The sequence below is a fragment of the Acanthochromis polyacanthus genome, chromosome 12 (assembly GCF_021347895.1).
Source record: "Acanthochromis polyacanthus isolate Apoly-LR-REF ecotype Palm Island chromosome 12, KAUST_Apoly_ChrSc, whole genome shotgun sequence".
Taxonomy (NCBI): Eukaryota; Metazoa; Chordata; class Actinopteri; family Pomacentridae; genus Acanthochromis; species Acanthochromis polyacanthus.
The window spans coordinates 34,750,966-34,777,067 of record NC_067124.1 but is presented as its reverse complement, the minus strand read 5'-3'; the positions used below and the strand labels follow the sequence as shown (position 1 = coordinate 34,777,067).

Below are 26,102 nucleotides of genomic sequence, written 5' to 3'. Positions count from 1 at the left end.
TGCGTCTCATTTAAGTCCTAACTTCCCTGGATGTTTGGGACCCGAAATGCGCTCCAGGGTTCCAGGGTTCGCGCCAGCTGTGCTCCCCCATCATGTGATGTTGAGCCCAGCAGCCACAGCCGGAGAGAGTCTGTGAGGATCCGTGTGTGGAACAAAAAGAGGTATCCAAAAGACATGCACGAAATCCTTCACAGCGCATCACACTCTGATTTACAGGTTTGCAAAAGTAGGACACTTTCCGATGCTTTGGTTGTCGTGATTTTTCGTTTTCGATGACTCCTCCAACTCTCGGCTAACTATGTGAGCTAACTCGATCGTGGTACCAACACTCACCCATGCTGGAGCAGGGGCGCAGCAGCAGCAGCGGAGCCTCTGAGACGACGATCATTTCCGACAGCTCCGTATGGATTTGACGTCGGCATACATCGCCGCTTGATGTTTCACAAAGCCCCGGTTGCCGGCGATTTCGAAGATGGGGGATCTCTGTGACCTTAAACACCTCGTAAAGTAAGTATCTCGCACAGCAGCGATGTTTGCTGAGGGTTAATTCTGGTGAAACCATCTTACTACAAAACAAAACATCATTAGCTAGCATGCTAGTAAAGCCGGGTGCACAGACTCCAGGGTCCATTGTATCCGAAAATGGGGACGTACACCAAACCGCCCCTAGTTTTTTATATAATTAGGAAGTTATCGAGCCACAAATGTCGAGAGAACCTTAATTTCCGCGACTTAACACGCGAGTAAGACAAGTTTATAACAGCCACGTTAGCGTAGTGCCTGCTAGTCACAGTTAGCTAACATAGCTAGCCACTAATGCTAATTCCTCGGCTGTTCGATTAAAGAAGCGATTGTTTACCTGTGCGGTGGGACCGAAAAACACCTTAAACGCCACAGTTGTCACACTTTCAATATTGTAATAGTTGTTTTATCAACGTTAGAACAACGTATTATATTATACAGGGCACAACACTAGCTTTCTTTAAAGACGGCCCACGAAAGCTCTCTATGCTAGCTTACCCAAGTTAGCTTAGCTGGTTTAGATATTTTGAATAAACTAGCATCACAGTGGCATACCTCGTCGTGTTTTCTTCCTGCTCACTACGAACAAGCCTGCTGTAGCGTGGCTAGTTTGAAAATCTCGCTGAAATATTTATCTTCATTTTGCAACACATCTTCTGCTCGTTTTCACAGGGGGTAGATTCATCCTTTTAAAGGCCATGTTTTTGGCCGCATCCACTCCTCCCCGCACAGGCCATGCTTTAGTTAGTTTCCCCATTTTTGCTTCAAGACAGTCACCGTGTGTTCTCATTGAAGTGTTTCCCATAAATGCCACAAGAAACCTTTTGTTTTCTGCAGACAATTCGCTTGCCTTTGACATATGTGCATAATAATGAGATGCATGTTCCCTTGTCGCTCTGCATCCATCCGTGTTTTTCATCTATCTTCGACCATGATACTATTTATAAACCATGTGTGAATGTAACCTTTTATCTGTTTATTGTCAGCTAAAACTGCAGCAGTAGAGGCTAGCAGCCTTCTGTGCCGAATAAAAGGAGGAAATGTGTGTCCTAAAGCAGATAAACACATTAAGACATGCTGCCACATTGCAACGATAGATAACAGGAAAGTCAGGAAGGGATGCTTGCAGAAGTCGTTACAGTTCAACGGCTCAATGCATGTGGTTCTCTCTGAAATTTGGTGTTTTGTGTAATGCAAAGAAGCTGTTAAACACCATGTTTATTGTGTGACACAATCAGATCAATTCCTCATTTTTACAACCATTTGCTCTGGTGTTAATGATTTAAAAGGTGTAAAAGTTCCTGATAGATTGGCTTTAAGCTGTTCTGGATAAAGAGAGTCAGTTCATTACAACCGTATCTTTCTTTTTGTCAGGTGTGGCGTCACTTTGGAGGGCTCATTTCTCTGATTTGGATTATTCTTGGCCAGCAGCCTCTTCAGGCCTACTAATCCTAGAGGTGTTTCTCAATGGACACTCTGCTCAAGTCAGAGATCAGGTATTAGACAGCACAAATTATAGCATGGTAACCAAGTTGTTATATGTGTTGGATATAGTCTGTGCAGACTATTTCTGCTCTTTCTTTACCTTTAAAACATGTTGACTTCAAGGTCATGCTAAGCACAAGGCCCCTATGATTATTTACATACCAAAAGTTTTGTAACAAGGAAATTACTGCACTGTTTTGGGATTTTGTGTAAAAACATATTGACATATGTTGACATTTTGTCTTCACATTCATTCATCTGTTTATTTATTTTTGACTCACCAGTGTCTAGATGGTGTGATTTGTACAGTCAGTATCCAGTTCATTATTGTCCGTCTCAGTGGTACTGAATACGAAAGGTAAAATGACCAAACAAAGACATGTAATTTAATTACTTTGCATGAACAAAATTATTACGTGCAAATTAAATAAAGAGACAACTTTCTCGAGATATAATTTCATGTATTTTTATGACAGTGTGCAGAAATGATTGATGTGCACAGTATTTTTTGACATTAATTACTTGAAGCGTTGCGCATCACGGTTGAAGTGATATTTTTATATTTGGTGTCAAGCTAAAAGGTTGAGGTTTGTGGTTCAGTCCAGGAATCATTTGATTTAAATCTTCGTGTTATAACTCAGTGTTCCTGCAGAAGACACCATTTTGAAGGTCACAGAGAAAAAGGAAAACTGAAACCCTAAAGGAATATATGACCCAGTTATTGCCCAGCACCCATATCAAACCAACCCTCAGTAAAACAGACACATTTTACTAGAACAAAAAGTGTTATTCACAACCGTTTTACACATTGAACACTTGTTTTTTGTGTGATTTGTTGCCTCTGCTTTTTGGGAGGACAAGTTGGAATTCTTAGCAGTGAAGTTAGTTAGAGGTAATTATCGCAAAACAAACAAAAAATGTTTAAACAAAGGCTCATTCCATCATTGTCAACACATTTTTTTTCAGTGTCCTCTTGAAGGTGGGATGAAACACAAAAATCTTAATTGCAGGCAGCAACAATAGAAGGTTTAAGGTCTGCAACCCAAGCTTCTGACCACACTCAGCAGCGATAGCACAAATTTCTGTAAAAGGCACATTCTCACGGGAAAAAATGAAAAATCACTCAATAGTTGATCGATTTTGTTCTTCAGGCTCTGTGCTTACCCTCAGAAAGAACGGTGTGAGAGGTAAAGCCCTTTGACACTTTGCTAGGACTGTAAGAGTTCAAAAGTAACTGGAGGACACTTCACTATGCAATTTTTCTGTGACGCTTTTGTCTTGCACAAAAGAACTTATGTTTTTCTCAGAGTTGATTGGGAGTGGAAAGGTGTTTTTTAGGGTGAAGAGGTGAGCGTTAGTTTACTGTCTGAGCCAGTCACCTGATCTTAGTTTAATTGAGCATGCATTCCATTTGCTGACGACCTGACTAAAGGCCTGTAACAAGCAAAAGGTCGCTACAATGAAGCTCTGGCTGGGAGAGCATCACCGGGGAAAATGTGACGTGTCTACTGATGCTTGTGGGTCAGAGATTTCAAGAAGTCACTGAGTGTGAAGGATTTTCTGCAAAATATTAATGATGATGATTTTTTTTGGCTACTTTTGAAGCTCTTAAGTTTGAGCTAAAAGGGCTGCATGTCACACACATGTCTTGCTGTGTGTGAATTTCTCTTTGGAGATTAATAAAGTATCTATCTAATGCTTTGAAATGCAGAGCCTGAAGGACACAAAATGTCCAATTACTCATTTACTTGTGGTCTGGACTGTAACCTGTATGTGTCAAAAAACGTGTTAGTCTGCCTGAACCACAGATTATCCGGTGGACCGTACAAATCATGTTTGTTTTTAAATATTCACCTATTTTCCTGCGGGTATTTCAGATTTGCAGATGTGTAACAGCTATCGTGGCTCATTTTAAAGAGAATGCCTCATGTGAAAAGTGAAGCACACTATCTAGATTACAATGCTGCATCACTTTTGGGAATGTATTCTTAATTTTACTTTGTTATATTTGTGTCTGACGGGAAGGAATTTCTGAATTACGTCGAAAATAAAAATACTCTGACCTTGAGTATTAGTCTTGCAGGCTAGAATAGACTGTTCCTGTGAAGGAACACACATTGATTGTTCACAGAATGTCTATAGTTGCCTTTCTCTGCTTGGTGGCTCTTTGTTTAGCACTTTGGCCTGAGAGTAACAGCTGCTCGGGTTGAATGTCCGTTTTATCCATCCTGTTGGTAGTTTGCAGGTCCTTTTCATGTCCTACTGTTGCCATTAAGCCGATGTTATAACATGAGTTTGGTCTTAGACTTAAGGGAACTGGAAAATGAGCACTCAGCTCCAAAATGGTTTGGGCGTGTCAAAAATTGAGGGGAAAATATCGCTCCAGGATAATTTACTTTAGAATAAACTGCTTCAATTTAAAGTATATGTTGTAAATGTTTCAGTATTCTCTAAATTGGATCATTACAGGAATGGATATAGACATACTATGTAGAGCCATCTGTCAATTGGATAATCAGGAGAAAGTGCCTTTAGCCAAACAAGGTATCCATTTCCTCAGAGCTAAATTATGACTGCATTATAAATTCTATACTTTTTCTTTTTGCTTTCAGTACATACTGCAGCTGCCCTTATGAAATGTGTGCTGTTTCATGCACTATGCATAAAGTTGAGGCATACTACTTGGTCATAACATCGCGCCTTAAGCTTTGACCTTCTTCCTCATGTATCCGTTGTCGTCTGTAGTGTGAAATGAGCTGTCGCTTATCAGTGCACTCTCAGCAGTGCAGGCTTGATTTGATGTGGAAGTGCTCCATCGTACGCTTTAAATCTATGACACTCTGAATGTTGAACTAAAGCCTTATTTAAAAAAAATAAATCGCAAGTCACATTGCAATATGCATTAGAAAAATCACAATAAGATGTTTTCCAATAATTGTTAAGCCCTTGTGAGAATGAACAACAAAGCGCATTTGATTGTTTACTGCAAAATACAATTGTAGTGGGATAACTGAGTATTTTTGACCGTCTACTTTTCCTTGCATACTAAATAGCGTGGTAGTATGGGTATTGGAACGCAGGATATTTAAATTTAAAGAGATATTGCTATTCACTGGATCCCCCTGATGACGTGATGTTTTGTACATATATTCGTGACATTCAGCAACAAGTATTGAACTGCCTGCTCCCATTGATCATTCTGTCCCCAAAATGAAGAATTTAAGCGCTTCTTTCAATAAAAGTTTGAAATACTCAAGATCAGACTGGGCAGTTCTAAAATTCACAAGAGTGCAAGCTACTATAATGACATTCTGCTTTCCTCAAGTATCGTAAAGGCCCATTTTAAGTGTAAAAGTCTGGGGAAATCGAGTAAATGTGACATCTGTAGGTCGATGAGCCTGACAGCCTCTGGAGTCCTTTCAGTAATTTACCTGCCATTCAAATGTCACTGCCTGTTCGTCACTGCAACAAGTCGAGCATGTAGCTGAAACAAACACCATCATGTGGCCGCCCTGGGTTGGAATCTATCCTAGGGGCTTTGTTGCATGTCAGCCATTCCTCCTATTGCCGGCCACTTTCCACTCTTTGTAAACTACAAAGCTGGTGGTGATGAGATGCAAATATACATTCACTGGGTCAAATTACAAGTGTGTTTATGCTTAGTAAGATCCTTGTTTCTCAGTGGAAAAAGAACAGGCAGGAGATAATGTACATATACACGACACTGTTTTAGATTAGGCAACTGATGTCATGCTTTGATATGTTCAGGTTAACCCCTAATATTGGTTCCCTGACCATCTTAAAGCGTTGATCTGTTCTACTACATGAACTGTGTAAACTGATTCCTGCGTTTCCTCTCTTTCATGTTTCCCTTGGTGCTCCTACGCAACCACAGAGAGGAAGGGAGTGGTGCATCGGTAAGTAAACTAAACAAATTAGTGCTGCCATTGGAACATTGTAGCAGCTTTTGTTATGATAAACTCCCAAAACCTGAGGTAAATTTGTTTATTTGTGGTTTCCGTTTTATCCTAGGTAAAGGTGGAGGGCCTTTCCAAAGCAGCTCTAATCAAAAGCCTGTCTCCCAGAGTCATGCTATCCAACCATCTCTTGCCTAAAGGGACCAAGATGAAGGTCAACCTAGAGGATCAGGGTCGTCCGAAAGTGTCCTTCAGCTTCGTACAAACAAAGAAGAACCTGCAAAGCCCGTTCTTCATCCCCGCCAGTCCTGATAAGTCTGCCGCCGAACCTCACGCTGCCTCGTCAACTTCGGACAAAGCTGGGAAGAGCACAGATGGGAAAACTGAGCAAAAGCAGATGCAGTCGGTGCCAGCATCGATACCAGAGACACCTCAAACATCAGTCTCCACAGCCACTAAGCAGAAAACAGACTTAGCAAAGATGCATTTTAAGAAGCAAATTCTTAGTGTTTCTGTGCCTGAAGAGAAACCAACATCTCTTGTGCCAGAGGAGTTGCACGCGTCCGAATTGCAGGTTTTGCAGAAGTCAACGAGTAAGAGTGAAGCTGAATTCCCAGCCCCCCAACCTCAGAATGTCCTCAGCATCTGCCCCTCTGAAAATGCTCACATTGAAGCCTCTGAGACCAGGGCAACCCCAAGCATCAAGAAGCCAGCTGCTTCCTCAGGAAAAGATGGAGAGAGTTCCAGCAGTACTGAGCAGGACAATAACGTATACAAAAGGAAAACCAGGTCACAGTCGGATAGTGCTCCCCCTGGCTCCGAATCTGATGGAGATTCAGCCCAGATGTCTTCCAGCCGCAAATCAGTTGATTCCAAAAGCAAAACAAGCTCTGACAGCAGAAGCAAAGAGGTAAAGAAGTCTTCCTGTGGTTCACACGCAGATGAAAGAGAAAAAGGTTCCTCTAAGAGGTCAGAGAATCATGAACGGTCTTCTAGTTATTCCAAATCAGACCGCGATTCCAGACACACATCCTCTCGCTCATCTCGATCAGACAAAGATCGCAGAAGATCCAGGTCTAGATCACGGTCTAGGTCTAGAGGATCTCGAACCAGTTCATCCCACTCCAGATCAGAGAGGTCCAGAGGTGACAGGGGATCACGCTCTGAACGGTCATACTACCATGAATCGGATCGGAGATCACACAGAAGCTCTCCACGCAGAGAGAGAAGACGTTCTCGTTCTCGCACTGACAGAACTCGGGATAGTTCTGACTCTGAAGATGACCATAGGAAGACAAGGACAAGGACAAGTGACTCGAGTAGATCATCCAACTATTTAAGCTCGCATAAAGATTCAAAGTCATCTTCCTACTCAAAATCTGAAAAGACCTCTAAATCTGTAGACTCTCCTCATGCTTCTGAGTTGGATAAAAGAACACAATCGTCAAAGTCTGAAAGGACTTCAAAGCGATTATCAGACTCTGATTCCCAGCGCAGGTGCTCTCCCGATCCGGACTCTAGTTACCGTAAATCCAGCAGCTATCACAAGTCAGAAACCAACAACAGATCCTCTTCTTCCAGCAATTATTCTCACTCTCAAACATACGAAAAACGCCAAAAAAGCAGCTCGAGTGACTCTGAGGCAGATCATAAGGGAAAATCACAGCCCTCCGACAGAAACTCTGGATCCTCGGAAAACAGTAAAAACTACCAAAATAAAACCAGGAGCCCGGAGTCAAAACAGTCAGCAGCTTCTAGATCTTCTGTGAAATCCACTGGACATGATAGACAATCAAATGACATATTTTACAGTCCTGGCAAATCGCCATCACGTGCAACCGCCACAGAATTGTGTTCTTATGGCGAAAAAGAAAAATCCGAATCACAACTTGAACACTGTAATCAGGATGTGAAGGAAATGACCTCGTGCACAAATAAAGCTTTGCCAGAATCATTATCCAAGACAGAGAGAGAAACAAAATCAGATTTTGAAAATAAAAATGCCCCAGATGTAACCATTGGTGAAACCCTAATGCATGTATCCCTGGATAACCTTTCGTCTAATAATCAACCACATGTGAACTCAAATGCAGCTATCGTAAATTCATGCAGTAGTAATGAGAGAGTAACGTGCAACCAGGACGAGAACATATTTGACTGTTCACCTGGTCCAAAGCCCTTACTTGATACAGTGGATATACCTGACATACACGATGTCCAGGAGAACACTAAAGCAGAGTTTGCTGAGCTGAATAGTGGTTTGACTGTCGACAAGCAGTCTGACCCAAGTGTCAAATCTGACTCAACGTGTCTTGAATCTGAGAATCAGCTGGTGCAAGGACAGCAAAGCATGGATACTGTTAAAAAGAGCGGCTGTACCAGAAAGTCCCGGTGGGATATTGTTGGGCAGGACACCTCAGAGAGTGATAATTCACAGAGGGCAGTTTGTGCAGAGAGTAAACCTACTGTTAAAAAGATGATCTCCGTCAAAAAAATAGAGTTTTCAAAAGACACTAGCCAACAGGACTCTGAAATGACAGATAATAATCAGCAAGAAGCTGTAACACATTCCAAACCGGTGAAGCAGACTGAAATATCTGAGCAGGAAGTCAGCTCAGACAGCATATCTGTGACCTACAAAGACCAAAGTGAGCCTTCGCAAGCAAGCACCAGCATTGACCACTGTGACTTAAAACTGACTGTTTGTCAAAGAACAGACGAGCCTCGGCACACAAACAAAACACCGCAGATCATTTCGGCTGCAACAACACAGAGCTGGAATGGCGATAATTATATAAACAAATCCAAGGACAGCACTCACAAGAGCAAAGAGAGCAAGAGAGCATCACTTAATCAGGATGCATTAGGACAGAGTGAGGCCAGCGATAGTGACAACTCCGAGTACGACTCTGATTGCGGCGAGGCTATAAAACAGTTGCACTCTGTCGTAGTGGTGCCAAAGAATTCCTCCCTAACGATGGATGCAGAAAACAGGGGTGCCTCTCCTTGTAGAAATATTTCAGAGCCACACAGTGACTTGAACATCAGTGAATTCCCAAATAAAGTGAACCTCCAGCAGAGAGAGCCCTCGGGTTTAAATGATTCATTCGGTAGCAGCGTGTTGTGTCAGTCCCAGAGCAACATGATTGATAGCACCAGCCACTCAGAGGGTTCCAGCTCCGTCAGTGCGGCGCCTTATATAACCAGTCATATCGGTGCCCATGGAAGTGCCACAGAGTCCCCCCACATTCTCGATAATTCCAGACAGTATGAAGAAGGACACAAACGGCAGGATATCGGTAGCAGAGGTGATCGGACGTACTTGCATTACCAACGCAACGATTTCTCCAGCGCTGACAAAATTGGTGAGAAGAACGAATTCAGCATGGGTTGGGATTTCACTCAACCAGAACAGCCGAGTAGTACGTACCAGCAGCCTGACAGCAGCCACGGGCCACAGTTACACACTAAGCTGACAGGAGCCTTCGCCAAACTGCAAGACCACAGACAGAACATGGCCTCCTGCACACCTCAATCCCCAAACACGCAGACTAGCAGAAAACCCTACCTCCACACACATGAACATTTTCAGGATCCATCAGGCGAAATCCATCCTGACTCTCTCACTAATGACCACGATGACTACAATGGAGATAAACTGTCAAGTCTTAGTAAAACAGCCGTCGAATGCAGCGGACCGAACGCTCCGGGGTTATCGAGCTTCGTGCAAGCACATGAAATAAGCAGCAACAGTAGGGGCTCTGCGGTACCTGACACACCCAGAGAGGACAGCTTCAGACCACACAGAGGCAGGGGTCCGCCCAAGAAAAGGCGTCCAGAGATCGAGTCGGATTCGGACAACGAGGCAGAGGCTGGGCCCGCCAGCAAAAGGGAGCATCTAGGAGATGCTGATGTATTGAAGGAAACTGCTATAAAAGCAGAGCTCCGTCCATCGCTCACTCTGCAAGACTTTCAAGATGCCAATAAGTGGAAAGAATTGGCAAAGTCTAAAAAGATGCCCCCTTACTTTGACTTGATCGAGGAGAACTTGTACCTCACTGAGAGGTAAGGTGTTGTCCAGCCTGACTGACAAAACATCCATATGTGTTTCTGCATCTTCATATTTAAACTTAAAAATATTTCCAGGCTTCGAAAGTTTTAAATGTTGTTTTGCAGAAAGAAAAGCAAATCTCATCGGGATATCAAGAGGATGCAATGTGAGTGTCCAGTGCTGCCCAGAGAGGACCGCTCAAGGGGAGTGTTAGCTTGCGGGGAAGACTGTTTAAACCGGCTGCTAATGATTGAGTGGTAAGTTGATAATTAACAGTCTGGGTGTCACTTTTTTTTTTCCTCACTTTGGGATAATTTTTCACTGCAGTATGAAGTCCTGCAGCTCTCTGGAAATAGTCCAACTTTGGCTAGAAGTAGTAAGAATTTAAAATTGCATTTGTGCAGTATAACAGAGTTGTAATGCCATATACCATACAAAATCTGAAGTTCAATGTGTTTGTCTATTTGTTTTGTAGGTATTTTACTACTTACATTTTTAATTTGTTTCCATACTTGTTTCCTGTCTGCTGTATTTAAACACAGCCTGCAATTCAGTCCAGTTTTAGCCGAGTAGTCCCTGAATTTTTGTTGAATTATTTCTTGTTGCAGCTGAGTCAATCACGACTTTTCAGTTGCGCAGAGGTTTGTGGGGTTTTTTTTGGTGATGATTTTAAGCGTAGATTTGGTTATTTTTCCTGGTGGAACCACACATCACACATAATTAGAATGAGAGCAGTCTGAAAGTTAAAAATCTGACAATTCTTTTGGTTTTTTTTTATACTTTGGCAACAGTTTTGACTTGTTTGGCAACTTTCAAATCTAATAAGTCACACCAACTAATGTGTTTTTTGTCTTTTAATTTGTTCCTCATAGCTCGTCACGGTGCCTAAACGGAGCGTACTGTTCCAATCGCCGCTTTCAGATGAAACAACACGCAGACTTCGATGTTATCCTCACAGAAGACAAAGGCTGGGGACTACGGGCAGCTAAAGACTTGGCTGCGTAAGCCTCTTAAAAGTTTTAAGCGTGGCATTTTGAAAAGTTTTCCTGACAGATAACATTCACAGATTAGAAAATGTAGTACTTACTGCGGGGGATTCCTGCTTGAAGCTACACGGTGAAGGTGTTTAGTTTAAGGTTTCAGGATTCTTGTGAAATGTGCCTTTTTTTTTATTTGCTATCCTAGAAACACTTTTGTGCTTGAATACTGCGGCGAGGTGTTGGACCACAAGGAGTTCAAAACCAGGGTGAAAGAATACGCTCGCAATAAGAACATCCACTACTATTTTATGTCTCTAAAGAATAACGAGGTGAGTGATGATAGAACAGATTGAGATAAATGTGTTGTGTTTAAACCGCAATCTGTTTTAATAATTCAAGTGAAGTGACTGACAGAAACACTTGATGCTGCATTATGTCTCTTCAGATCATTGATGCCACGCTGAAGGGTAATTGCTCTCGCTTCATGAACCACAGCTGCGAGCCCAACTGTGAGACCCAGAAGGTAGAGAGGCAGACGAGAGCACTTTGATATAGTTTTTGTGGTTTCTCAAAGCTGACTTACATTTCATTTGTTACATTGCAGTGGACTGTGAATGGCCAGCTTCGAGTTGGGTTCTTCACCACTAAGGCTGTCACTGCAGGAACTGAGCTGACGTTTGACTACCAGTTTCAGAGATATGGGTACTGTTTTTCTGCTATTTTGTTATTTTTGTTGCCTGCTCTTTAGTTGCATGTGTCTAGACATTTAATCTATCAATAAACAGATGTTCATAAAGAACGGCTGTATAACCTTTTACACTTGATTTAGCTGTGATAATTTCATCTTTGTTTTCTCCGTCCCTGCAGGAAAGAGGCACAGAAATGCTTCTGTGGAGCGCCCAGCTGCAGAGGCTTTCTGGGTGGAGAGAACAGAGTTAGTGTTCGAGCAGCTGGAGGGAAAATGAAGAAAGACCGCAGTCGAAAGAGTGCCCTCACCACGGTCAGTTCTTTCAGTCATATTTCAAAGCCTGTATGGGCTGTCTCTGTGAACAATAGAATTTATGAGGTTCCTTAGAGATTTTGTGACGGGTCCCATATAGTTGTGACACAAAAGAGAACCTATTGTCAGTTTGTTTTTTTTTGTATAAATCATATGTGGAAAATGTCACAAATTCTATTAGAGCCCATTTTTAAGTAAGAATTTACTCTATCAGCGATGGCCACAGTTTAAATAACACATTTAAATTGTGCCTTTAACAGTCAACAGGAGGCAAAAATTCTGTACTACCCTTTTAGCATATTGTAATTCAGATAGTCTGAGGGAAAGTTAGGCTTCTTCACCTCCTCTTGACTTTGTTTTCAAGCTTTAGAAAATCTTGCTGGTACTAGAAAATGTGGCCAATCCCACTTCATTTCAGAAAGAGGGTGTCAGAGTTGCTATGAGAAGTCTTGGAAAAAACTGCCTACCCTGCAGAGCAACCCAAATACAAGGAAAACTGAAGAGCGGCTTACAGTAAACACAATAAAACATGTCAGTGTCAGTAAAGATATCAGTTGATAAAGTGGGATTGCATTAGCCTCAAGTTGGATTCTGAGCATCTGTTCGACTTAATGGATGCTAATACTCGTACAACAGGCTTCATGTGACACCACTGAGTTCACAATCACTATCTGGACAACTAAAATGAATGACTAGTAGAGCTGGGCGAGAATGCTGAAGAATTTATATCACATTTAGATAATTATTGACACCAGGAGAACAAAAGGTTATAACCTTATTATTAGTACAACAACCAAAAATTCACACAAATAGGAGAATACATTTAAAATTCTGAGTTTTTGGTCTGTAATTGGTAGCTTTAATTTTTTGTCGATCAGTAAAAGAAGTTAACGTTTTGCAATGAACTTTTCAGTATGGGTAATAATGCACCAAAGTCACAAAATGACTGACTCTTTGGTATACAATATGTGATTAACAGAATCTTTTTAATTGCCTTTTAAGAGACTAGATTTGGAATTCACATTTTGCTAATCGCAACAGTAAATTTGTGAATTGACCTCCGTTGCCATGCTGTTATTTGTTCCTTGTTGATAACTTGCACTTCATAAACACATGCCAAAAATACTTCCTCCCGGTTTACTCCAGCACAATTGCTTTAATCACATTACTGAATATAATCTCCCATTGTGCTTCCACAGGTTGATGAGGAGCTGGAGGCGTTGCTGGAGAACGGAGAAGGCCTGTATGATGAGAAACAGGTGGTGTCTCTCTGCAGACTAATGGTCCGAGTGGAAACCATGGAGCAGAAACTCATCTGTCTCAAGCTCATACAAGTATGGCCTATGCAGTTAATGCCTTGTTTGTGTTGCTGTTTTATGTCATTATCATTTCCAGTATGTAATATGATATGTTTGCATTGAGCAGGATACTCAGAATCCCTCATGCCTGAAGCAGTTCCTGGACCATCATGGATTGTCTATGCTATGGATCTTCATGATGGAGCTTTCTGAAGCTAAAGGCAACAGTGCCAATAACATCAAACTGCAGTTGCAGGTGAGATATGTGGTTTTGTAGACTTTTTATAATGTTGTCACATTACAGATAGCCTGTATGGTTTATATAATGTAACATGCTGATAATCTGATTTGTTTGCAGATTATGAAAACCCTGGCTGTGCTGCCCATCTCGACCAAGAACATGCTGGAGGAGAGCAGAGTCCTGGCCTTCATTCAGCGGTGGGCCCAGACAAAAATTCTCCCTCAGCAAGCTGAGATGGACGGCTACTCCAGCGAGAACACCTCCCGTGCCCAAACACCTCTCAACACTCCTGATGGTTCCTCCGCCAAACTGGGACCAGAATTGGATGGTGACGCCTCCAAACCCGCCGTGTACCGACGCCTTAAAATCATCAGTGAAAACAGCCTAGACAGTGCTCTCTCTGATGCAAGCAAAGCATCTGATGGGAAGGAAGAAGAGGAGGAGGACGATGATGAGGAAGAAGATGAAAACTCGCAAGGAGAACTTCCAGACGGGAAACAGTTGAAGACAGAGCCTTTAGGTGAAACTTCAGATCCAACAAAAGAATCGGCAGAGGAGTCACAGAAGGCAGAGGCCACAGAAGAAAAACAAGAAGATCCAGGGATGAGTTCAAGCAGTCAACACCAACCTCAAACTGAAGAGGTGAAGGACAAAGCAGCTGAGTTTGATGAGGAGAGAAAGGACTCTGAGATGAAAGAGGAGACAAGTGAGGGTCCAGTTGATGAACCTGAGGAGCCAAAAGAGCCAAATGAAGAACAGGAGGGAAAGCAGAACAGTCAGGAGGTGACAGAAAAGGCTGAACTGGAAGCAGAGCAGCCCACCGTTAAAACCGATGAGCCAGAAAGTCAGTCGGAGCAGATGGACGTCACTGATCTTCCACCTGAGCCACCTTCGGAAACTATAGAAACCCAGGAAGAGGCACAAGAGACTGAGAAAGCTCCTCCTAGCAATGAGTCTCAGCCTGGGGAATCTACAACTGATGCTCCACCAATCTCTGAGACCCCTGAGGCCACTATGCCCTCTGAGGTCACAGCAGCCCCTGTGGATCCATCAGTGATTGGAACTCCTTCTCAGGATGAAGAGGAAGGTGTCTCTGATGTGGAGAGTGAGAGGAGTCAGGAGCCCCAACTCAGTGTTTTGGACATTAGCGGTATGGCTGCCAGGCTTCTGGAAAGCTGGAAGGATCTGAAGGTATGTTCATATAAAATGATCTGTAAAGGAATTGTCCAACATGCAGAGTTGAGTTTGGAATTTGATCACATGCGGTTGTATTCTTAAGTCACAGTTGCTCTTGTCTTTCAGGAGGTGTACAGGATACCAAAGAAGAGTCAGGTGGAAAAGGAATCAACTGGTACGGATATGCCAGATCTTGTTCTCGTTGTTAAATGTTTGGTTTGGTTTTGACTGATTAGATTTTCCTGACAGATCGTAGCCGAGATCGAGACGCAGCTTTGACACCGCGCACAGCTTCCAGCAGCCGAGAACGGGAGAGGGAGCGAGACAAAGAGAGGGAACGTGACAGAGACAGGGACCGGGATTATGACAGAGACAGGGATCGAGACTGGGACAGGGACAGAGACCGGGACCGCGATCGAGTATCTGAAAAAACTCCACGCAGCTCTGAGCGACGGAGGAGGCGATCCCCGTCTCCACCGCCCTCGTCCTACGAGAGGAGCAGTCGACGCACTGAGGAAAGGTAGGAATTCTTGTGATTGATGATGTAGGTTGAACTTTTGTTGAGCTGTTTATCATAGTAAAATGTGCTCTGTTTTATTTTATTTTTTTAAGGTTTGATCCATCCAACAACAACAAGACGCCCAGAGGAGTCGGTGGCAAAGAGCGCAACAAGCTGTCCACGGAGGAACGCAGAAAGCTGTTCGAACAAGAGGTTGCTCAGCGAGAAGCCCAAAAGCAGCAACAGCTTCAGCAGCAGCAGCAGCAACAGCAGCTGCAAACTATGGCTTACGATCCAACTCTGGCGTACGCCTCCAGCCCCGGCTTCATCACCTACCCTCCCGGATATCCCATCCAGACTTTTGTGGATCCCTGCAACCCTAATGCAGGCAAAGTTCTCCTCCCTACCCCTGCCGTTGAGCCCACCCTAAGTTATGAACAGACTCCTCCTCAGCGTCTCATCTCGGACCTGGGGCTTCCCTCTCCATCCTCCACTTCCCAGACCACTCCCGTCTCCAGTCTCCCTCCGCACATCACCACCACCAACCTCGCCTCTGGCAACCCTCAGCAGTATGCCCAGCCAACTGTAGCAACCCAAGATGCAGGAGTAGCTGTCCTGTCTGTGCCGACTCAGGCAGCGCCTCAGGTGCAGGGCCAGCAGAGCTACACCACCCTCTGGGACCCCACCACTCAGCAGGCGGTCACTGTGCAGACGCAGCCCGCACAACAGTATGCGACGGCCCCAGGACAGGCTCAGACACAGACGGCCATCTATTACCAGGGCCAGCCATGCCAAACCATCTACAGCATCCCCACCGCCTACCCTCAGGCCAGTACCCCTGTCATACAGGTATTGTTCCCCTGCTGTGGTCCTTTATATACTGTACTTACATTATGTCAAGATGAATACCTATGTTAATTTTTTGTCATTATTTAAAATCCCCTATATTTATAGGGTAATAAACAGGATATTAATATGTATCTATTCTAGGCTAGGTCTGCGCTTTATAGCATTTCAGCACAGCCATTGCAATGTATAGTGCAGCAAATTAACTCAAACACATCATATAACATTATGTTCTTGTCCTTTATTCAAAAAGAAAACTTGCACAGTTCTCAGTTTCCATGACTAATCTAAAAGACAAGTTCGTCAGCTATGATTTGCTACGGTTTAAGGGTTATTAGACACATTGACTTTTTAAAACTTTATGCAGGCTTCACATGTGCACAGTACAATGTTTTAGGAACACAGAGGTGTTCCATTAGGACGTAGTACCTGGTACCAGGCCCTATTTTAGTACCTACTCGGCTGGGGTTCTAAGCGAGCTGAATCAAGCCGATAATGTGACGTCTACAGAGAGCAGGCCACTGATTGGACAGGGAGTGACAATACACGAGTGACTCCTTCACGAAAACCAAACCCGTCATTTAAAAAAGAAAAAAAAACTGGCAACAGCAATGGTGTTTTCTCTGACTCTCTTCTTTTACTTTGAATCTGACTAAAAGCCATAGACTGAGCAGCAGGTATACCATCGTCTCGATGTCCTCGATTGTTGTGTTGCGTTTGTGTCGCTCACAAACGACGTTAAGGGACTGAACTATGACAACTCCACCCACGATGAGATGGTACTCAATTGTAATGGAAAACGACCTAAACTGAGTCGAGCCGAGTAGGCGCTAGTGGAAAAGCGGCTTTAATATAAAAGAAGGACAGTGCCGGTATTAGGGCCGCAAAATTTATAGAATATTAATCATGATCACGATTTCTGCTTCTCACGATTATGCAAGCATCATCGAAAGCTACATTGACATTTGAGATTCACTCCACTCATAGAAAACAACTCATGCAGATTCAGTCACCTGGTTTCAATATCTATAAAAATATTCCTGATTATCACTCTGGCTCTATTCGTGCAGCCTTAGTCAGTTGTATGGAAATATTTCAGCTCCAGAAAGAATGATGTTGACCAAAAACAAATCTGTTGGCAGTGTCTTGCAATTTTTGCCACCACATGAGGCAACATGACTAATTTGTTTGACCGTTGAAATCAGCACCAGAAGGCTGTTTATGATGAGTGGAAAGGCAGATCTGAATGCCGTCCAAAGAGAAAAGCTATTTCAGATGCTTTTGCCAGTTTTACGCCACAGGAGAACGGATCTAAGCGACACTCGGAACATAGCTGTTATTTTTTATTTTCAGAGCAAGTCTTCTCCCCAACAAGATTACCATAACCCTTCTTGATTTGATTAATTCTTTACAAGCAGAGTTATTCCAGTCATCTGGTGGAAATTCCTGCATTTTTTTTCAAAAATAAAATGCCACAATGCCAGTGTTTTATAGTATCGTGCAGTCATAGTGTCGCCTTTAATTTAAAAGGCTATAGGAAAATAAATACTGCTTATTCACCTGAGGGTTTAGCATTAAAGGTGCACTGTCCTTTATTTCATAGCAAAAATAATCAAATGTGAGGGGGGAAAATAGGGAAACATGCCATCTAAGCTCAACAGTAAGACTCTGCTGTTAATGTTTTGCTGCAAATTTTGAATTCTAAACATTTATTCTCCTCTTTGTTGAATGCTTCAATCCAATGCGCTACACACTATTTAAAAGATGAACACACTATTTGCACTTTTGTTTCTGAAGGCGTACACTGAGCCCCCAGCCAACTACCTGCACAGCCAACCAGTGTATCCTGGTCATCAGCAAGGAGTGGTGGTGCAGCAGGGAGGCACAGTCACCACCATTGTAACCTCCCAAACTGTCCAACAGGTAACGGATACACTACATTTACTTTCTGAAGTGAACAGAAATCTGTTTCATGGCAGATAAATAACAGTTAAGCTTCCGTTAAAGGACATCTTTGCTTTTTATAGCTGCAATAACGAATTGAGGGATATTTCACAGCTGGGGATGGCTGTTAGTTAAGGAAAGAAAGGTAGTTTGGTTTGAAAGGAAGAGCAGAGCAGTAGGATTGTTTATAAATCTGGGACTATTTTATTGAATGGTAATTATATCCTTGAGCAGCAGGAGGTCTTAATAAAGATCACTGCTTTAAAAGATGTTTATTAGGCAGTTAAAATCTCTACTTTTGAGGATTTGTGATTTTGAGGCAACCCTGAGTCTCAGTGTGGCCACAAGGGGGAACTATATATCTGAATTATAATGTTTGACTGCCACAGTTCAGATGTAAATTAGAGATGCAATCATGTATGATTTTGAACTTGAGTTGTCTCCAGAAATGTAGTTTAGCTCAACCCTGAGTGGTTTCTGCAGTTCTTTAAGCTCTTGACATTTTCTCACTGTGGACTCATTTTTGCAGCAATGTATAGTCCTGCATTTCTATTCTAACAGCAGAAACATGGCTAGAAGCAGAGAGAGCTTAGAAATATCTTCTGTGCAGCGCAAGAAAGTTATGATGCCATAAACCATATGAAAAGAGGAAAATTTGTTTTTATGCAATATCTATTTAGTACAAACTCTTGATTTTTTTTTTTAGCAAAGTTCTAAATGTAACATGTAGAATAAAATGGTTTTGATGAAAACTCACAATTCTCAGCCTAAATTTGGTTAATTTTCTCAACTGAACCACACATAAGAGAACAGTTTAAATGAATCAGTTTAAGTGTTTACTTCCTAGTTAAACATCTCCCTCAAACAGTGTAAAGTTTTTTCGTGTATACTCGTGCCTTTGGTTTACCGTAGAATGAAACAAAAATGCTTTGAAAGACATATTATTCTTGTAGAACGGCCAAGACAAAACTAGCGATACCTCTTAGAAGTGGTAATAAAGTACGAGATATTTTAAGCAGATTTTTATCTTCAGTATCACAGGTGTCTTCAATTCGTATCAGCCTGTATGTGAGACTCCCCACGCATTAGTTAGAACTGAAAAAGCCTTTAATAAGAGAGAAGTGTTATTAAGAAACTCGAGCAAGTCTAATTGTTTTTGTTTTAGACACGTAAATATCATTCATTTCCTGTTTAGAAGGAGAGAAGTGCTTATTCTGTCATTCATTGTGTGCGCCACACTGAAAATGGACGAGAGAAAAACAAGAGCTTAAAGAGGAGACAAGGAAGAATGAAACTGCAGGGGGAAACTCCAAATCATGTTAAAGTTGACCTTCAAGATCAAAGTACATAATTATCTGCATGCTGCTCTTTAAATAATTCTATGCTCCATGGAAGTAGATCCTACTTTTTAAAAAGCGAAACAAAAAACTGCATGTTGAGAAACCACAACATGTGCCACAAAGTTTATGCTCAAGGGACTCGTTGTTTTTGTCCAAACTGTTTTCGTTTCTTATGTCACTTAGAACAATATGCGGCATTAATAAAAAGCAGCATTTCTAAATACAGAACAGAGAAGAGTGGATACCAATGGCATTATCAGCTTCAGCTTAGTTCAGAGAACAGTTTTTTTATTACATTTTTTTAGGAGAAGTGTGAAACTCATTTTGGCCACATCTGTAGATACTTTGTCGTGAATCTGCACGTATTGTCTTCTGATACTAATTTTGTGTTCTTCGTCTCCAGGAAATGATTGTACCCAACAATGTGATCGACCTGCCTCCTCCCTCTCCCCCTAAACCCAAAACTATCGTCCTACCTCCAAACTGGAAAGTGGCTCGAGACCCTGAGGGCAAGATCTACTACTACCATATTGTCACAAGGTTGGTATTGCAGTGTGTGTGTAGTAGGGATGCACATTTTGGATACTTTCCATAACTGATGAGCAATGATTAATGGTTGAAATGACTGAAAAACAGTGGAGGTTTTTCTGTACTGTTTTTAATCAGCGACACTTTACCCCAAAATCAGCTCAGTTGCACCAAACCTTTGTAGAACAGATCAAGTAAACACTGGCTACAAGAGTTATAAACTAAACACCACAAAAAACTTCATTTTAAAATGCTTTTCAACAATTGGCCTAATAAAATCCATGGCATTTAACACCGCAAACAAGCTGCAGTTTTCCTCCCCAGTAAATAACCTGCAGGGTTTGAAATCACAATAATCCTCATAGCTGATCTACATGATGGAATGATTTGTTTGCTGTAAAGTTAATGTTAGTCCAGCTGCTCATGCACAGAGTTTTTTTTGTGTTTTTTGCAGGTGAGAACTGTGATTCTTTAAATCTGACATTTAGAATACTGAGATTTCAATGAAAAATCACAATTTGAAGTTTAAATTTGGTCAATTTTCCTATCAAAACTAGAAGTCAAGATTAGCTCATGGCCCATCAGAAAGTTTAAAACAGGTTCTGGTTCTGATAAATGGTTTCATTTGGTGATTTCATTCGGTGCCTTTCATACCTGCTGACAGGTTTTGGTGTACAGAGAGTTAATATATTCTAAGTTGACTAAATTATCAGCAATTAAAAAGTAATCATTAACACCCCTACAGAGCAGTTTGTTTCTGCTTCTAAAAAGACCTTGAATATATTACAATCTTGGCATTTTTCCCTTTTAGGCAAACACAGTGGGACCCACCAACCTGGGAAGGAAGTAGTGACAACGCTAGTGTGGACCATGAATCTGAGATGGACCTGGGAACACCCACCTATGATGAAAACCCTTCCAAGGTGAGCTCTAATCATTCTTTACTGTGGAATAAAAATATCTAGTTGTTGTGTGTGTGTTTTGTTTTTAGCAGTAAGCATTTCAGGAAAAAGGAAAATCTGCATTCTTTCATATGACAGAAGAAGAATCCACCTCCTCCTTTGTTTGTGTGTCCAGAAAGTTTGGATGTATAACAGGATTACAGTGTTTGCTCTTTGAGGTAATTGAAGATGCTGCGCTGGTGATTACTTTCAGCTGTTTCTCAAGTAGAACAAAGAGCGAGCCATCAACACGACACCAAGTGTTGTAAAGTTGCCGATGACGACGACTCACAAAATGGCTTCATCAGAATCTACACGGGGAGAAATGTGAAGAGTGTCCACTCGCCCACCCCCTGCTCAGCTGTCTGTCCTTTAGCCTGAAGGCCGTGAGGGGAGGGGAAGGCTAAGCTCATCTCCTCTTCCTCTGCCTCGTTTGTTTTCCCCCTTCATTTTTATCCTGACTTTGAGGATAATGGAAACCATCTGGAAGATCCAGCATTCATTTATTTGCGGTTTTCTGGTTTTACAGTTTAACTACGCAAGGGTCCTTTTGTCTCTTAAAAAGATGTAGCTGAGTTCTATTTTTTTCAAAGCGTCTAAACTGAGATGAGAGATCCATGCTTGTCGTGAAACGTTTCCTGCCAAGAACAGCTACAAGGTCATGGACCATTTCCCAGCCTGAGTTTAGACTGTGGTGGTGTCCACATCCAGTACTGCGAGCTATGGCACATGCACTATACTTGCAGAGCATTCAATTTCACCGTTTCTGTATTCCTGTCTGTGGCACTATTTGCATACGGATCTTTTGTGTTTGTTCTTGATGCTGGACACTTTGTTGTGGGTCTTAGCCGTCAGCTGTTGCCTGCTCGCCTTTGTTGTTTGAAGGCTGGAGTCAGAGAGGAAGCATCCTGGCAGGATATCCCTACTTTGTGTCTAAAGGCTGGTGAGCAGGTGCTGTTTGATGGCACACTGGCCTTGATAGCTACTGTTCTGCAGCTCATTGCAGCGTTTGATTGAGTTGCTGCAGGCTTAAGGCCGTGCTGTATAAGATTACTCTGCAGCGTGACATACTGTGGCAACACTGTCTTCTACTAGAGCGACAGAAAAATGTGTGATGAAGGGGAAATAAAGTGTGACTGGATTAGGCCTGGAACGTATGCTTCATTTCCGTTAATATTGGTAATTACTGAGCTTTTTTTAATTGACCAGGAGAGAAAAGATTTCATTTGAATTTAACAACTTTAGACTAAAACTGTCAGAAATTCCATGGAGCAATTGATAAAGTGTCCAATGCTGCTAAATATCAGTATTATTTTGTCGGCCAGGAGTTTGCATGTTCTCCCTGTGAATATGTGGGTTTCCTCTGGGTACTCCAGTTTCCTCCCACAGTCCAAAAATGTGCTCAGGTTAATCAATTATTCTAAACTTGCCCATAGATGTGAGTGCAAGTGTAACTGTTATTCCTGTTTTAAGTTACTGTATTGTTTTAAGTTATTCTCGTTTTTCACTGTCAAGCACTTTGGTTACCCTTTGTGCTGTTGTGAAGGACTATAGAATTAAACTTGGATTGATTGATTGATAGGCCTAAAGGGAATTGAAATTAATTTGTGGCAAGCTCTTCTTTGAAAGCCAGTGCTTGACTGTGAAATCATATTTGCCCTCTAGCAATCATATTACTCACCTCTGCCTTTGTTTTGCTACAGTTCTCCACTAAGACAGCTGAAGCAGACACTTCCAGTGAGCTGGCGAAGAAAAGTAAAGAGACGTTTCGCAAAGATGTGAGTCAACTGTATTATTTAGCTCCACATGCTGCAGTTTTCCAAACCTCTGCACTTCTGTGGAAGCCTTCTATCTACCCGTTAAAGTTTTTATTGGCCTTCACATATCCCACTGTTTTTAACATGCCTTGGTGTGTTTGTGTGCATTGTTCAGATATCCCAGTTCATCGTTCAGTGTCTAAATCCTTACCGGAAACCAGACTGCAAATCTGGACGCATCAGCAACACGGAAGACTTCAAACACCTGGCGAGAAAGGTGAGATTAAACTCTTAAGATGTCTGTACATGCAGTCATTGTTTCCATAAATCCCTGAGAAGCTTCCAGCTGTTCCTCGGCCTCTGCGTGGTCACAGCACAATGAAAGTATTGGTCAGCTTTTAACATAAAATGAGTGTTTTCAAAGTTCCCCTCAAACCAGAACTAAATAGTTGAGCTCCCACGATTTCTGGCTGCAGCCGAATGTTCTTGTATTTTGCCTCCGGAAGAGACTAAGAACACATTGTACATTTAAACGATTATCTCCCTCTCCTTAGTTTTACCGAGTCCTGTCCGTAAAGCTCTTTTTCGGCCAGCGTTTCTTCAAAGAGCAGCATTCTTTCCTCGGTGGTTCCCGGTGGGTCCGTGCATTGTGTGGTTTCAATGAGTGCCACTCGGACATACCAGGACTCTGAGTACATGGATGCAATAAACAGAAAGACGAGTCGGGCTTCACTCATTTAAAGATTCCGTTTTATTGTCTCAAATTATAAAGGGCAAAGTCACTAAGCGAGATTAACCGTCCAACCGCTTGACCACAACTCAGATACACGTTGCAATTATGTCGTTTACTGTCGTCTGGTGACAAGAACCGTACCTAACTCTGTCCTCGTCGTGTCTTCCAGCTAACTCACGGAGTTATGAACAAGGAGCTGAAAGCTTGCAAGAATCCTGAGGACCTTGAGTGCAACGAGAATGTGAAGCACAAGACCAAGGAGTACATCAAGAAGTACATGCAGAGGTTCGGCTCCGTGTACAGGCCCAAGGAGGACACTGAGGTGTACTGACCCGATGTTACACTTGCTCTGCGCCGACACGGGAGAAAGCACAGATTTGCCTTTCCAGTCACTCCTTCGTGTGTGAACAGTGAAGTAGTTTCTTACTTGTATTTATGTCGAAGAATTGCACTGCTGCCCAAGAAGCTCTCCAGGGGGCCTCCGTGGAATCGCACAGGAGCGCCCCCCCGCTCTAGAGACAGTCGGAGCCTCGAGACTCCAGGTGCAGTGTTCTCGAAGGAGGGGTGCTACAGAGACTTAACGTTTTCACTGATGGTTTTATTTTATTTTCCATTTGTGGCTCTTAAATGTTCCTGAGATGATCACCTCAATTCCAACTTTTTAAAACTCTCACAGCCCTGAATGAGGATTATTCAAAGGAATCAACTTCGGTGTCAAAATTTATCAATTCATCACAGTTTCGTTGTTACTTTCCACTGTGGAAAAATGGATCAATGACAGAACAGTCCCCTCTCTACCCCCTCCAGCCACCTTTTTTTATTTTATTTTTTTCCTGTGCACGCTTCAACCCCCCCCCCCCCCCCATCCTCTGCCACTGACTATCTGGTGCTGCTTTTAACTGGGCTGTGGAGGTCCAAGCTTCCACTCCTCAAACCCTGCCTTTCTTAACCACAAGACTTTGGGAGCTCGCTGTTGTTTTATGAATGCATGATGTAGACTGAGGTCGGAGTGGGATCCTTGTGGAAATTCCTACGTTTTCCACGTCTCCTGCTTCAAGCGGGATACCCTCACCGGGATGAGCTTTTTACTCGCGACACACCGAGGGATCAGCCAACGATGAGCAGGTTGGCAAAACAAAAAAAAAAAACAGGATCGGGAGGGAGGGGGGATGTTAGAGATCAATATTTTCTTGTCTTTTATCAATTTATGTGTAATAACGGGAGCAGGGTTTGAATGCTTTGTTTGACGTGCTGTTTAGCTGTTTGTCCGTTTTTTTCCCACCACCTCATCTTGTCTCCTCTTCTTACAGGAATGTTGCTGAAAATGAAGGTTGTAGCATTTGCAGTTTTAACAGCTTCTTCTGTCTTCTGGGTCATTTTTTACATTTTTATTTTTCTTTCTCCCAAACCACTGTTAGTTAGATGTTAAAGACACACTTAGGTCAGCGTTGCTCCACAAACTCAGTAACTTCCAGGATTTTTTTTTTTTTTTTTACAGTTGACAGTAAAAAAATGAAACAAAAGTTGTTTGTTCCGCATTAGGTCACCAATTTCTCACAGCCCATTTAAAATCGCATTAAAAATTTCCAACATATGTATATTGCTTTATATGTGAATATATTAAATAATAGTTTTTGGGAATGTTTAAAATTTGTAAAAGGACTATCATTTCATGGTTTAAAGTGTAAATAATATGTAAAATTACCAAAGCTGTATGCAGGAGAGTAGGGTCAAGGAGCCCACCCATCCTCACCAGCTCAGTCCTCCTCATGCAGTTCCCACATCATGTCTGTCGAACCTACGACCTCCGCCGGTGACTCACAGCCCTCTTATTTTATTTCAGTGGCCGGGGACATATTCATGTTGTTTTTTTCATTATTATTAATATTGTTGGTGGTGTTTTTTTTCTTTTTTTGTTATTTTTCTATGTACAAAATAAGTTTCACCCTACTACTGTAATTATTGTGTAAGCACATTGTCATACCGAGTGTACAAACATTTTAAAAGCTAATAAACCTTTTTGTAAAATTATATCCATGACCCCTCTGAGCATCAATTAAACTGCGAAAATGTGACTCGACTCGTGATTCACAGCTTTCGGTGCACACCCAAGTCTAGATTTAGATCGACTGCCGCCTCTAATAAGCGCATTGCGTGGATGCCACTTCGCGTCCCCGCCGAGCCAGATGTTCGGCCCCGGCAGAGGGGGAAACAAAGTGATCGACTGCCCTCATTAGAGACGTTCGGCTCTCTAAATATGGAGACCTGTGATGAGTGGGGAGCTGCAGCGCTTCCCCCCTCGGCTTTTTCTCCGTCCCAACCCCCTCTCCAGTGTGTGCACATTCCGCAGCCCCATGCCTGTGCGCTCCAGACCGCAGTTAAGCAGTCCCTTCTGGAGTGTGTGACGGCATGTAACGCCGCCCGAGGCCACGCGAGATGCCTGCTCTCACTTAGAAGCGAAGGCAGAGAGATCATTAACAGATCTGAGTTAGAAGAGGGGAAGCATCAAGGAGGGGGGAAGATATCTTTTTTGTTTTTAAATACTTTGGATGAAGCTATTATTTTCATTTTTGAAATTATTAAATGATTTCCCCTCAGGGTTTTTGGACAGGAAATGTTCTCATACAGTAAATCCCTTGATAGAAGGTAGTAGATTCCATGTCCTTACTGCGATCCAGCTAGAGGCTTTTTGTGCTTAACTGAAAGTGACAGACGCAGAACATCTCTCACTCAGTAGTACTGTGATTGTGATGAAAGAAACTCAATGTTTAGTGTTACTACCAGGGCAAAAATGTTTTCAAATCTCAAACAATGCAGGATTTTATGAAAACTTCCTCATTGTTT

General features: G+C 42.4%; 1 protein-coding gene across 3 annotated transcripts; it reads left to right on the top strand.

Moving 5' to 3' along the window:
- Positions 1-15: 15 nt before the first annotated feature.
- setd2 (SET domain containing 2, histone lysine methyltransferase) lies at positions 16-25,291 on the top strand. Of its 3 annotated transcripts, XM_022208343.2 has the most exons (23): positions 89-507; positions 1,897-2,018; positions 5,903-5,924; positions 6,040-9,989; positions 10,101-10,232; positions 10,848-10,976; positions 11,161-11,284; positions 11,401-11,478; positions 11,560-11,657; positions 11,823-11,955; positions 13,155-13,289; positions 13,381-13,509; positions 13,612-14,685; positions 14,797-14,845; positions 14,920-15,190; positions 15,283-16,018; positions 17,813-17,938; positions 19,703-19,839; positions 20,639-20,750; positions 22,472-22,546; positions 22,701-22,802; positions 23,428-24,383; positions 24,569-25,291. In XM_022208343.2, exons 2-22 carry the CDS (start codon positions 1,990-1,992, stop codon positions 23,587-23,589), a joined length of 7,803 nt encoding a protein of 2,600 aa, XP_022064035.2. In that variant the 5' UTR covers positions 89-507; positions 1,897-1,989; the 3' UTR covers positions 23,590-24,383; positions 24,569-25,291. The 3 variants fall into 3 exon arrangements, with proteins under 3 accessions (XP_051812802.1, XP_022064035.2, XP_022064034.2); XM_051956842.1 differs by lacking the exon at positions 1,897-2,018 and having other exon boundaries at positions 16-161; XM_022208342.2 differs by lacking the exon at positions 1,897-2,018.
- The last annotated feature ends 811 nt before the right edge of the window (positions 25,292-26,102 follow it).

Coding starts and splice junctions, on each gene's coding strand:
- setd2 (XM_051956842.1), top strand. CDS start 31: ATGTTTGGGACCCGAAATGCGCTCCAGGGTTCCAGGGTTCGCGCCAGC. Junction 11,285..11,400: donor TGTCTCTAAAGAATAACGAG/GTGAGTGATGAT, acceptor ATGTCTCTTCAG/ATCATTGATGCCACGCTGAA. Junction 14,846..14,919: donor GGTGGAAAAGGAATCAACTG/GTACGGATATGC, acceptor TTTTCCTGACAG/ATCGTAGCCGAGATCGAGAC.